General features: G+C 49.4%; 2 protein-coding genes across 3 annotated transcripts; both read left to right on the plus strand.

The window, feature by feature from the left end:
* Positions 1–4,104: 4,104 nt before the first annotated feature.
* On the plus strand, positions 4,105–8,353 carry LOC123104401 (pentatricopeptide repeat-containing protein At1g71060, mitochondrial). 2 transcript variants are annotated; one of them, XR_006450312.1, is made up of 3 exons: positions 4,105–6,149; positions 7,594–7,697; positions 7,955–8,353. XR_006450312.1 is itself a non-coding variant. In XM_044526240.1 (1 exon), exon 1 carries the CDS (start codon positions 4,383–4,385, stop codon positions 6,078–6,080), a length of 1,698 nt encoding a protein of 565 aa, XP_044382175.1. In that variant the 5' UTR covers positions 4,105–4,382; the 3' UTR covers positions 6,081–6,244. The 2 variants fall into 2 exon arrangements, 1 of the variants encoding a protein (XP_044382175.1); XM_044526240.1 differs by lacking the exons at positions 7,594–7,697; positions 7,955–8,353 and having other exon boundaries at positions 4,105–6,244.
* Positions 8,354–12,252: 3,899 nt separating this feature from the next.
* Positions 12,253–12,835, plus strand: LOC123107414 (PAMP-induced secreted peptide 1). Its single transcript, XM_044529402.1, has one exon. The coding sequence runs from the start codon at positions 12,346–12,348 to the stop codon at positions 12,589–12,591; it is 246 nt and encodes an 81-aa protein (XP_044385337.1). The 5' UTR covers positions 12,253–12,345; the 3' UTR covers positions 12,592–12,835.
* The last annotated feature ends 1,050 nt before the right edge of the window (positions 12,836–13,885 follow it).

Consider the following 13,885-nt stretch of genomic DNA (forward strand, 5'->3'; position numbering starts at 1 on the left):
GATTCGGGTATTTTTCGAAGTACCGGAGAGTTATGGGAATTCACTGGGGAGTATATGGGCCTTATTGGACTTTAGGGGAAAGAGAGAGGAGAGGTTGGGCGCCCCCCAAGGCCTAGTCCGAATTGGACTAGGGGGAGGGGCTGCGCCCCCTCCTTCCTTCTCTTCTCTCTTCCCTTGCCTTGTCTCCTACTCCTACTACTTGGAAGGGGGGAATCCTACTCCCGGTGGGAGTAGGAGTCCTCCAGGGCACGCCATAGGGGCCGGCCCTCTCCACCCTCCTCCACTCCTTTATATACGTGGCCAGGGGGCACCCCATAGACACAACAATTGATCCCTTGGATCTCTTAGCCGTGTGCGGTGCTCCCCTCCACCATAATCCACCTCGATAATATCGTAGCGGTGCTTAGGCGAAGCCCTGCGTCGGTTGAACATCATCATCGTCACCACGCCGTCGTGCTGACAAAACTCTCCCTCAACACTCGGCTGGATCGGAGTTTGAGGGACGTCATCGGGCTGAACGTGTGCAGAACTCGGAGGTGTTGTATGTTCGATACTTGGATCGGTCGGATCGTGAAGACATACGACTACATCAACCGCGTTGTCATAAGCTTCCGCTTTCGGTCTATGAGGGTACGTGGACAACACTCTCCCCTCTCATTGCTATGCATCACCATGATCTTGCGTGTGCATAGAATTTTTTTGAAATTACTACGTTCCCCAACAGGGGGGCGTGCGGGAGAGAGAGGGGATCGTAGGGGTGGGGAAGTGGATCGGGGGTCGAGTGCTCTCTCCTGTGACGGCGCTGGAGGTAGAGGGTGGAGATCGTAGGGGACTGGGTTGGTTCTAGGGTTCGGTTGGGGGGGTGGGGTTATAGGCCAGGGGGTGTGGGGAGTGGGCCGGCCTGGTCGGCTGTGGCCAACTAGGCCAAGGTCCACTAGGGGGATGGTTGTTTCTATTTTTTATCTATTTCTGTTTTATTTCTAGTTCCTTTTATGATTATTTTTATAAACTATAAAAATAGTCTCTAAGTTCGCGTTACTAAATATAATACTCCCACTACAATTTGGTTACCCAATAGAAAGTAGTTTAATATTTTATAAATTATAAAAGGTTTTTAATAATTGTTTTGCTACAGTTTTATTTATTTTAAAGTATTTAAGCATTTTATAACAAAGTGGTTTCTTCAACATATTTACTTATGAATTATTTGGCACATATAGAACATTTTAGATTTAATGTTTGAAAACTTTATTGTTTGACTTTATTTTAAATTTGAATTTTGGATCGGTTTTGAACTAATGTGAGATTAATCACATTAATCGTGGTGATGTGGCATCATTAGTAGAGGGTTACTGTAGCTTAACGATCCGGGCGTCACAACAACGAGCCGGAGACAAACCTCTTGGACATCCATTGCCCGACATCGCGGCGGGGGACTGAGGCGGCGACCGGGTATGTGAGCGGCGGGTTGTTGCCGCCCTCAAGGTACGCGAGAACCTCATGGAGCATCTGGCCGGGGCGGCCCACCACAGGTGTCGCCCCTCGCTGTTCCCCCGGCCCTCCACCATCGGCGCCCAATTGGTGGAGGCGAGGCGCTGCTCCTGATGGCGCTGGAAGTACGCTGCCCACGCCTCGTGGTTGTCGGCGGCGTACTGCAGGGAGACATGCTGCTCCTCGGCCAGCAACGACCGAACACGGTCGACCTCGTCGGCGAAGTAGTCGGGGGGCGCGCCGATGTCCGACAATGAGGGAACGGGGACGCCTCCGGCGCTAAGCCTCCATCCTGTCGGCCCAGCGCGCATGTCTGGAGGCACCGGGATGTTGGCCTCAAAAAGCAGGTGTGCCTCCCCCGCGTACAGCGAGCGGTGGCCCAAGCCGTTGGCCGCCGCTCCATCGTCGGGGAACTGCTCGCACATTGTCGCGGCTGGGCTGGGGAGAGAGGAGAGGTTCGTCGGCGGCGGAGAGAGAGAGGCAGAGAGCACGACGTCTGTGGCCAGCGGCGAGGGGGCGGCACTTTTTATAGCCACCAGGGAGACGTGTGTACGCGTGGCGGGGAGTGAGGCGTCACCGCGCCGCCCGTGAAGAGCCGCCCCGTGATGAGGAATCAATAGAAGGCTGACCGGCGACAACCTTGGCATTGATTTCCCACGGGAAACCGAGGTGTTATGAGGACGACGAGGCAAGTGTAGCTGACTCGGCGGGCCCGCGGCTCTTTCGCGCCAAAACTATTTCGCCTGGCGCCCCCGAGCGCCCCCCAGCGCGTCGGGTTCGGCTTAGGTTCGCCGGCGCCAAATTCGGCCCGAGCCGGCGAAAATTGGGCTTCTGGGGGCGTGTCTGGGCTGATTTTTGTGCGCCGGCGCGAAAAAATCGCCTGAGGAGGGCGTGTTGGGGCGCGGCTGGAGATGCTCTAAGGCCTTGTTCGGTTACACCCCTCCACAAGAGGATTGGAGGGGATTTGGAGAGGTTTTGACTTGTTGGGGATTATTTTTGAGGGAAGGCCACCATGGCTAGCTTTATTGATTTCAAATAGGAATTACATCGTCTAGAGTTTGGAAACTAGACAAGTCGGGGGCTCATCAGTCCATGAACTACAAATCTTGTTACAAAAACAGTAACTAGCTAGCACATGCGCCGCTTGATTCGAAGAACGAGGACAATGTTTAAAGATAACCTTCCCAATTGACAACGACACGTCAATGCATTATGCAAATACTGCTACAGCCGAGTCCCGCCATTCTGTCTGTCCCGAGCAATAATCAATAACGATTGAAGAATCTGACTCTGCCTCCACCCTGTTGAATCCTAATGAGCTTGCAAAGATCAATCCATCTCTCATCGCCATAACTTCCGAGGTCACTACATCAGATGCATACTGAATATATTTGCACTGAGCTGCCAAAAAATTACCCTTCTCATCTCTAAGGATTGCCGCTGATGCTCCAGCACCCTCATCCGCATAAAAGGAGGCATCTACATTTAACTTGACAAATTTTGGACTGGGTTTCAACCATCTTTGTTCATTTGTCACCCTGTTCTTCTCATTTGCTCGATGAAAATTGTTCGCAATTGCTAGAACAGACATAGGCCATCTCATTGGCGGGGGTGTTGCTCCATCATGAGTGTGTTGGCGACGAATCCACCAGAGTACCAACTACCAACAACAAGAATTTGGTTAATATCCAAGTTCGGCTTCATCAAAACTGGCTTATCCTCTGTTGACTTGTTGGGGATTAAATCCACTTCAATCCCTGCCAAATCCTTTTTAAATCCCTCTTAACCGAACACAGCCTAAGGGTGATCAAGGATGGCAGATCCCATTGATGTATCGATTCCAGCGGAGAGGAAGAAGAGCTGCCATTTGATTAACCGAGTCAACTAGGCGAGGGTAGGTTTCTATGCAACTGAAAGTGCAACTCTCTTCTTGAGTGGGCTTTAGTGATAACAACAATATGATTTGAAGATTAATCTTGCCTGTTAAGTTTATATACAAGGTGGGTTAGTCAAAACTGTTGATGCAAAGATGTATGTGGACCTACCAGGTGGTCAGCTTAGTAAGCTATCAACAAACATTTGCAATCAAAGATGGATAGGGACCTTATCGCAAAAAAAAGATGAATGTGGACCCCTAATTTATTAAAGAGAGAAGAAGGCAATATACTCAGTTTATATCTCTTTCAAATTTATCTGAGTATAAGAAAGTTGGTCACTCAATGAAATTAAGGTGGAACTCTTTCACCTTTTATGCATCTTATAAAATACACAACCCCAAACTCTATCATATATGCTGCTAAAAAAAATCAAGATATTCATCTTAATATATTGGCCGAGGCGCTTAGGCCATGACGGGGCAATGGTGCTGTCTTGGTGGACCTTTACAACAAGATCCTTGTTGCAAAGCCATGACTGTAACAAGCTAATTGTTGCAAAGGTTTCCATTTGGCTGAGACGATAGATCGGACGACTGTTTCGGACGGCATCCGACGGTTGCTGAGGCGGCTTATCTTATCGATTTATCATCCGGTGGAAACGCAGCATTGCCCACATTAAAATAGTTTTCTCGATAAAATTTGATCAGCTAAGTTTAAATTTTGTATGCACCAGGAAGTAAAGTCTGTCCGTACAGCAAACGCTCTAGCATACACCTCGACGGGCTCGGCTCTTCACTTCACCGACAGGATTCGCCGCCGCGCCGCCCCGGAGCTCCCGCCCAGGCTCGCCGCCTCATCGTCCGTCATCCGCCTTGTGGCCGCGGGAGCACAGACCTCGCCAAAACATCCATCCGGGGTCCCGGCTGCCGGCCAGGTCGATCGCCTCCCCTCTCCTCCGAAATCGTTCCCCACCAAAACATCTCTCGTCGCCGCCACGCTCCACGTCCAGGCAGGATGCGCTGCCTCCGCCGCGCGGGCGCGGCCGCCCACCTGCTCCGCTCCGCGACGACCGGCCCCGCCAAGCACGCTCGCACGGCCCTCGAGCAGATGCCTCCGCCGCCTGCCGCCTTCCCATGTCGCGCGCGCGCCCACCACCTGCTCGGAGGAATGCGCGGCCAGTGGCTCTGCACGGCGACGGGGTCCACCGGCGCCCCCGACCTCGCCGTGGACCAGCACTTCACCGTGGTGCCTGGCCTAGGCCCCGATGTCTCCGAGGTGGCGGGGCTCACCGGCGCCCACGATCTTGCCGTGGACCAGGACTTCACAGTGGTGCCCGGCCCAGGCCTCGATGTCTCCAAGGAGGCGGAGAGGGTCTGCCGCGTGCTGTCCACCGTGCCGGAGCCGAGGGTTGCGTCAGCCCTCGACGCGCTCGGGGCCTCTGTGTCGCCTCAGCTCGTGGCGGAGGTGCTCAAGAACCTGAGCAACGCTGGCATCCTCGCCCTCGCCTTCTTCCGGTGGGCGGAGAGGCAGCAAGGCTTCGTGTACACGGCGGAGAGCTTCCACAACCTCATCGAAGCGCTCGGCAAGATCAAGCAGTTCAGGCTGGTCTGGAGCCTGGTGGAGGCCATGCGGTGCCGCGGCTTGCTTTCCAAGGACACGTTCAGGCTCATCGTCAGGAGGTACGCCAGGGCAAGGAAGGTCAAGGAAGCTGTCGAGACGTTTGAGAAGATGGCCGGCTTCGGGCTCAAAGCAGACTTATCAGATTACAATTGGTTGATCGACGTGCTGAGCAAATCCAAGCAAGTCAAGAAGGCGCAAGCCATCTTCAAGGAGATGAAGAGGAACGGAAAGTTTGTTCCCGATTTGAAGACCTACACTGTCCTCATGGAAGGCTGGGGCCATGAGAAGGACTTGCTGATGCTTAAGTCGGTGTACCAAGAAATGCTTGATGCAGGCCTGAAGCCTGATGTCGTGGCATACGGGATGCTCATTAGTTCCTTTTGCAAGTCTGGCAAATGTGATGAGGCCATCAAGGTGTTCTGTGAGATGGAAGCCAATGGTTGCATGCCAAGCCCTCATGTGTATTGCATGCTTATCAATGGGCTTGGCTCAGAGGAGAGGCTGGATGAGGCTTTGAAGTATTTTGAGCTTTCTAAGGCCAGTGGGTTTCCCATGGAGGTACCTACATGTAATGCAGTTGTTGGGGCTTACTGCAGAGCCTCAAAATTCCAGCATGCCTTCAAGATGGTCGATGAGATGAGAAAGAGTGGAATCGGTCCAAATTCCCGGACTTATGATATTATTCTTCACCATCTTATAAAGTCTCAGAAGATAGAAGAGGCTTATAATGTGTTCCAGGGAATGGGCAAGGATGGCTGTGAACCTCAGCTCAACACATATACAATGATGGTTAGTATGTTCTGCAGTAATGAAAGGGTTGATGTGGCCTTGAAGGTGTGGAACCAAATGAAGGAGAAGGGTGTTCTGCCATGTATGCACATGTTTTCTGCATTGATCAACGGGTTATGCTTTGAGAACAGGCTGGAAGAAGCTTGCGTATATTTCCAGGAGATGTTGGACAAAGGGATCAGGCCACCTGGTCAGCTTTTCAGTAATTTAAAGGAAGCTCTTATTGAGGGAGGAAGAATTAGTCTGGCACAGGAGATGGCTTTGAAGTTGGATGGATTACGGAAAACACCTATGCGTCGTTGAGGAATCATGCAAATGATCTGTTGCAGCAGCATATGGCTTTTGGCTGTTAGAAGCTCAGTCAAAATTGTGGTAACAAAGAAAACTTCAGAATTGCTGATCTTCAACATTAACATTTCCATTCAATTTTATAGTATTTTATGAAGGTCAATTTAGTTTCAGTAGCATCAATGTAGGGTGAGAGAGTTACGTGTTTAAATTCATTTGCATTGAACAAGCTCAGCTAAGATGGTGTGATACCAAATTGGTAGAACCAGGGGTCCTACCGGATCTGCTCTGGAGGTTGTAGGGGAAGGATGGAGTGGGACGGGGCGATGATTGGGCTCGCCGGCGGCTGGGCGCCGGCGCGTCGGAGGGAGATGGCGGCGGCGGCTAGGGTTAGAGGCGGCTAGGGTTCCGGCTCCTCTGGGACCCAGGCAATAGGGATAATAATATTCTTATTGCTTAATTCCAAAAAGAGTCTTACAACCTATATTCATAACCTAGATAACTTGCATAAGAATTAACCTAAGATAACTTGTGGACTAAGATTGCCCGGTGGGCCTAGCTAAACCGGCCATAACAGATGAGATAACCAAATCCTTTACAAAATGCATGGTAAAAAATTGTGCAACTCTTGTTATTCTTCTCATTAGCAACTACAACCATAGATAGACAAACCATGGTCTGGAACAGATAAACAACAGGTTGGGATTGCTCTTAGATTATTTGCATTGACAATACACACAAAAATGACAAGAGGCTGGGATATACAGCAAAGCAGGAGCACATTCTTCAAACTGGTAACTAAGAAAAAACTGTATCTGGTTGGATTTCTGTTTTTGTTCATCAAGAATATGGTCCAATGGAAGATAATTTATCATGAGTTGTTGACTTTTTTCATTTCAGCTTCACGTACACCTTACTTTTGCTTGGTCGAAATTTGAAGTGCATGACAACTTCATTTATGTTATATTGGGCAATGAATCCCTTCAGCTTAACAAGTCCTTGAGCAAAGTTCATGTAGCCATTATCTCATATAAGCATCCGTGTGTATTATTTTATCAGTCAGGTTGCAAACTTTTCGTCAATTGCTTTCTTTCTTATTCTTCCCTGTTTTTCCGCTACCATTAGAATCACACTGTACTTAACCAGCATTATCCTGCCACTGTTGGTGGCGGTGCCTTTAGGTTTTCATGGAATAGATAAGCATTTTATATCGATGTCTGTCCTAATCAGCAGATCATTACTATAGTTTGTAGAGTGTCAAAACCTTACATACTGTGCCTTCCGTTTAGTTTTCACATGAAGTTAGGTGTTCCCCTGTTTAGAGTTTAGATAGAAGCCAATACTGAAGCACCTCCCTTTATTGCTTCGATATGATTTATAAGATTGTTTTTCTAACGGTGTTCAATCTAACTTATCAGTAAAAGAAGCTCACTGTTCGTCTGCCTTGATTTGCTGGCCACATTTCTTTGGTTGGGTTGGTGCAGGCCAATGCCCAGGCTGCTTTACTCACTTTCTTTGCCATACACAGATCCTTCTGTGTGTCGCTGCCGTCAGTCGCGGCCTTACTGCTTGGAGGACAGGAGGAGCATCAGGGGTCTTTGCTACATCTATCGGGGTACTGGCCAGAAGTAGGTGAGCTAAAATACTAGGCCCCATCTCTGCTTGATCTGTTCAGCCAACGTAATTTGGTTTCGTTACTTATTTCTGTTTCTTTTGGTGAATCATCTTGCTTTTCGTGAGCTAATTCTGTATAATCAAGCTATCGTTTACAGTAATCAGTGGACAATGGCCTGATAGAGGTTTCTCCGCAATGCATGGTTAAGTGTTGTCCTACCTCCTATCAGAGGTTATTGCTGTCCATATTCATATGCGTATGCTTTTATTTTCAGGTTATTGTTATCCATGTTTCACAAGCTGAGGTGGCCACCTTTGATCTAATACCCGCGAGTCTTCTATATTGTCTTCATCCTATTCGTGCTAAAACATACTCAGTTTCCAACTGAAAAAATGGGCTCCTGGTTTGGTCTAAACACTATTAGAATAATAATTTGGTTGCATGCTCTAATGTGTATCGGTTGTATAAAAAAAACAGATTAATGAACCCTAGGCTATGCAACGATTTCTAGATGATTCATTGTAGTTATATGGTCTGTTAGATTTCCCCCCCACATTGCTGTTAGAGAACGTTTCGGTACGTAATATATCTGTAAAACAAAATTTGGTTGTACTATATATTAGGGGTGGCCGTATAAGAAGATTCTGGTCGTCAACAGATTGATATTTTCTTTTTATGCAATACATAATATTTTCCCCAGTTCTGCTCGATTGGATCCCTGAGTTTGTGCTAGTGCATAGGATGCCGTGTGTATCTGACGCAGATTCGACCGACCTTGCTGAGGCTGAATACAGAAACCGTCTATTCCAATGAATATGGTGCACACGCATTTTAAAACGGAACGATCAAAGTAGAGTTTTAAAATGCGTGTGTGTCTTATTCATTGAAATGTTGGGAGTAGCACCTAGTCTTCAGGCTGCAGGTGAGGGTGGGATTAAGTGGGACTAACTAGCCCATCCCACTTAATTTGCTTTAGTGGGATCCCATTGGAAGGAAAAAAATAATAATCAGGCTAACCCACTTATCCTATAGGGAGCCCACCTTGTCCCTGGTAGGTCATGCCCCAACGAGTAGAGAGATGACGGTGCCTCAGTGTGCTCCAGCCGCCGTCAGTCCGCCATCGCGCCCCCGCTTCTTCCTCCTCACACCGCGACACCCCCGGCGGCCTCCTCAGCACCGAGGCCACTCGCGTCGCGGCAGGGCGAGGAGCCGCCGTCGTTCAGGGACATGTCGGGGATCTGGGCACCGAAGCAGGTCGGGGGGTGGAAGCTCGTAGTGTACGCCGTGGATGCCAAGAGCGATGTCTACTTCTGCCAGCTCTGGCACGCCGTGGCCGGCATCGGCGACGCGTGGCGGCCCCTCCGGAGCGAAAGAGGCAGTAGCCCAGCATCATGGACCGATCGGTGCCGGCGTACCAGCTGGGAGCCATGGACTCGGATGAATCCACGAGGGCCAGCGCGGACTCCGGCCGCGCCCGCATTGCATTGCTCGCGAGGTCGAGCGCGACCTGACCGGTGCCACACCCCATGCAGGAGAGGCTGTACGCGGCGACGTCCTCGCGCATGCCGAAGCGGTGCACAACCCTTGAGGCGAGCGACGGCGCCGAGGAGAAGAGGGAGACGTTGGCGACGAGCACGTCGACGTCCGCGGGCGCCACGCCTGACCTGACGAATAGCTCCACAATGGCCTCGTCGAAGAAGGCGTCCATCTCGTTGAGCGCGTCCCATGGGTGGGTGAGTCCTTGCGGCACTCGAGGATGCTGCGCGGGCCATAGCTGTGCTCACCGATGCTGGAGTGGACGATGACGCGGAGGAGGAACCGGAGTCCGTAGGTTGCACCGCGAGCGCTGCCGGTGAGCGACGGCCGCGCGCACCAGGGCAGCCACCGCGTGCGCAAGGAGGAGCACAGTGAGCACGAGAAGCGGTTCCATCATTGTGTCCACGTCCAGGCTAGCTGAGGATAGAGCTATTCTTTTTTTCTAGAGATTCTAGAGAAAGCGAGACACACCAATCCATTCCGAATTTGGTGGTTAAACTCTACTGCAGTGATGATACTGTAGGGGAGGTCCTGCGGCAAAATAGCTCGATGCCAGAATGGGGGGAGTTATTGTCTATCGTTGGCCTTTATGGTAGAACCCGTCGGGGAGGCCTGAGAGGCGGTGGTTTACCCTGTGGCGGATGTCAGCGGTTCAAGTCCGCTTATCTCCAGCCCGTGAACTTAGCGAATACTATGATAGCGCACGCCTAAGTTCGTGTTTTATAGAGAAGGAGAAGGCCTTAGAGAGCACGATTGTGGCTGGCGTCGGGAAGCTCTCATCATCTCTGCTCATGGCCAGCCATGGGACATCACGACGTGCTCCACTAGGACCACGACGGAGTGAACGGAGTCTGAATTCAGCGATGTTAGGCCTTGTACAATGAGAGGTGCTTAGAAAAATAAACCGGGTATAAATAAGAATCGGTGCTTAAGAAAAACTTGATTTATTTCTCTAAGCACCTTCCATTGTACAAGGCCTTAAAGGAGCGAAGGAGCCCAGCTGGCCTGTTAAGTGGGATGCCCACTTATTCCCACATAATCTGAGTTTATTTTGCTGGGATACCCACTTTTGCAACATCAAACTGAATTGGGATGAGGTAGATTGTAGTGGGACTCCCACCTCTAGTCCCACTTGCAACTTGACCTAATCTCATACTCCCTTCATGCGGAAATACTTGTCGTCAAAATGAACAAAAGGGGATGTATCTAGACATATTTTAGTTCTAGATACATCATTTTTTATCCATTTTGACGACAAGTATTTTCGGACGGAGGGAGTACCACATACGTGGAAAACGTGCAACAGAGTATATCCCTCTGCAACAAGAATATGACTCCATTGCATTTTTTTTCTGCCTGTTACTTGTTAGTTAGCGGTCGCCACAATTCCATGTTGGACTTGAAAAGTCGTTACTCAGTTGCGTTTGTGTCGAAATATTAATCTGTTGGCGAGAAGAGTAGTTGGGCCGCTGTATAGAGGAACATCCGCCTCTTGATTGTAACCCTATTATAATGAAATAAAACTCTTTTTCACTCCAAAAAAAAAGAGTAGTTGGATGGTCCAAAGAGAAAAAACACCATGTGTTAGTCGATGATACATAGGTGAAGCATGACCGCAATCCGCAAAAGACTAAACTGAATCCAACCGGCAGCATACAGTCAACGATTTCCATGGCTGAGAACACATGTGCTCCCCTTTCTGCTGTGGAGGGTTGGCTCACTCGATCCCAAGTACTAATACTAAACCATGACTAAAGCTCGTAGCTTAGCAAGCGCGTTGCAGGGTTGGACAATGGGAACACGTACGTACGTCAAGAGTGAAGCTATGTTTCTTTTCTTTTCTTTTATTTATACTCCGTATAATACATAATTAACGACACCCGAATAATCTGGTAGCTAGAGTGAAGTACTTTCCGCAGGCTTGGCCCCTGAAAAACTTTACCGTCTCCCGGATTCTCTCAGGCGATCTGAAGAAAAGAATCTCTCAGTTCTACAAAAGCCCTCGAGGCGGACGGGCGGTGGTCACCCTTCACACACACCGACACACGTATACACTTTCCTCGTCGATCTCCCCATACAGCACACCGCGACAGAGTCTGAGCCCTCGATTCTGACCCTCCCTGCGATTTTACGCATGCACTGCAGCGGTATCGAATTGCTGAGCCCAATGATGCATGTCTGACTTGTTGAGCCGTTGACCGTTGTTTGTTATACTAGTTATTAGTTAGCCGTCGTCCCAATCCCATGTCGCCGTTGCTCGTTTCCTCCGTGTCGAAATATTAATTTGTTGACCAGAAGAGTAGATGGATATGATGATCCACAGCAGAAAAGAATCATGTTTAATCGATGTTCGATACGACAAGCATGAATGAGCGCAACTACCACAATCCAGCCGGCAGCCTTCCATTGCTCCCCTGGACCGACGGCTCGATATGAAGTGCTGAACCATGACTATTTTATAACGAACCTGGAACTTTCAGTGCTCACCTCAGGAAGAAGGATACCAACGACTTGGTCTCTCTGGTTCGCACGCGCACCACCCTACGGTTCAGGCCCTAGGCAAAGAAAGCCTCCGACGAAAAGAATCTCAATTCTGCAAAAGCCATCGAGCCAAGGCCCGGTGATCACATCGCATTCACACATACGCATGCACGTTCTTCCTTGTACGCAAAATAACCCGAGCCCTCGATTCTGACCATCCATTTTTCCATGAGCTAGCGGTACGTGTATCACATTTGCACACCTCCACCTGTGACACCATCGGCTGGAAATGCCAGGTCTTCTTGACTTGCAGGCCAAGAAGAGGCAGGAATTCTCAGCTCGTCGGTCGGTCACTCAGCAGCTCCCTACGTCTTTTTCCATAGCTGACTGGTCAGCAGATGTACACGCGCAGTTGGAATCTCCGTTTCCACCCAGTTTATACACTCTGCGACTGCGAGCTCAGCAAACACGTCAACCGCACCGACCCGACCCCATCACCGCCACTCTATAAATACACGCTCGCACACCCGACGAGCTCCACCAACCAATCAACCAACTCTTCCTGAAACAGACTCGCAAGTACAGTAGTTTCTTCAGAGGTCAGGGCAGCCTACACCAGCGGCATCTTCGATTCTCAGCAGTTATACGATGGCATCGTCGTCGAGGCGGCGCGCGGCGACTCTGGCGGCAGCGCTCGTGGTCGTCCTTCTGGTCGCCCGAGCGGGCCTTGTCGGCGCGGCGCGGCCGGCGCCGGCGGGGAGGAGTGGGGACGGCGCGATGTACTCGGCGGTGTACCCGGCAGCGGTGCTGGTGGCGGACACGGCGAGGGAGACGGTGGAGATGCTCATGGCGAGGCTGCCGGCTGGGCCCAGCCCCAAGGGTCCCGGCCACTAGCTACGCACGGACGGCAAGGGCGTCGCTGTCGGCTGATCGATCGGTCTGATCCGCCTGTGAATAGTTCGGGTTATGGACACATGAAGGTTACGTATATACTAATTGCACATATATAGGATGATTATTCTTTGATACCTTTCTTCTCGTTTTACCTTTTCTTTTTGGAAATTGTTGATGCGGAGATTCAAGATTGTACTATATGGAGTATGAACTAGAGCGGCAAACTCGGTCTTGTTTGAACTCACTAATTGGTACCTAGGTCGCCCTTGATGAGTTGTGGCTGTTGACGGTAGAAACTTGCTCAATGTTCATGGTATACGTGTTATTGTCTGCTTTGCTGCCTCATGTTACCTGCCATACGTCTCATAATCGGACGCGTACCCTATATACATCGACATTGCTGAGGCTGTTAAACTCTGAAAATGTCAAAGTCTGAACTCGCATGTTTTCACTTTCTTACACCACGTGCCAACGTGCAACATAGTGTGTCCACGTCAAGACTAAGACCTTTTTTTTTTTCTTTGCGGAAAGACTAAGACTTCAGTGACTGTAATTAGTTAAACCATGTCTTTGGTCGATGGAACTACGACAGCCCAAACCGTACGTTAAAGCCCATAATTTCGTTGGCTGAGAAACACGTTTCTTCGTCTCTTACACCATTCTTTCGGTTAACTAAAAAAATAATATAGATGCAAAAAAAAACTAAAAAAATAACATCTTCTAAAAAAATAAAAAAAAGAACGGTCTTTTCTGAACTTTGCAACATTTGATGATGGAAAATGTGAAAAGACGGAGGTGAACGAGAAAAAAAAACCTTGGGATATACTTAGACTGGCTCATGTGGTTAGGTTCTTTATGGTGCTTGCGTTTTTCCTGTGTTTATTCCAGGCTTTCTGTATTTATTTCCACGTCAAGACTAAGACCTTCTTTTTTCCTTTGCCGAAAGACTAAGACTTCAGTGACTGTAATTAGTTAGCCTTCTCCCAATCCAATGTACATGGAGTATGTTTTCTTTTTTGCGAATGTACATGGAGTTTGCAGCATTTTGATGGAAAATGTGAAAAGACGCGAGGCAAGCAAGAGAAAAAACTTGGGATATACTCAGACTGTCTCAGGTGGTTATATTCTTTGTGGTGGAACCAACCCACACCAGGGTTCAAGTCTTAGAGCATCTCCACTCGTTCGGCCTCCAGGGACTTGAAATATCGCCGTTTGGGGACCAATTGGCAGTAATTTCGACATTGCTGAGGCTGTTAAACTCTGAAACTGTCAAAGTCTGAACTCGCATGTTGTC

This window comes from Triticum aestivum, chromosome 5A (genome assembly GCF_018294505.1).
Source record: "Triticum aestivum cultivar Chinese Spring chromosome 5A, IWGSC CS RefSeq v2.1, whole genome shotgun sequence".
NCBI lineage: Eukaryota > Viridiplantae > Streptophyta > Magnoliopsida > Poales > Poaceae > Triticum > Triticum aestivum.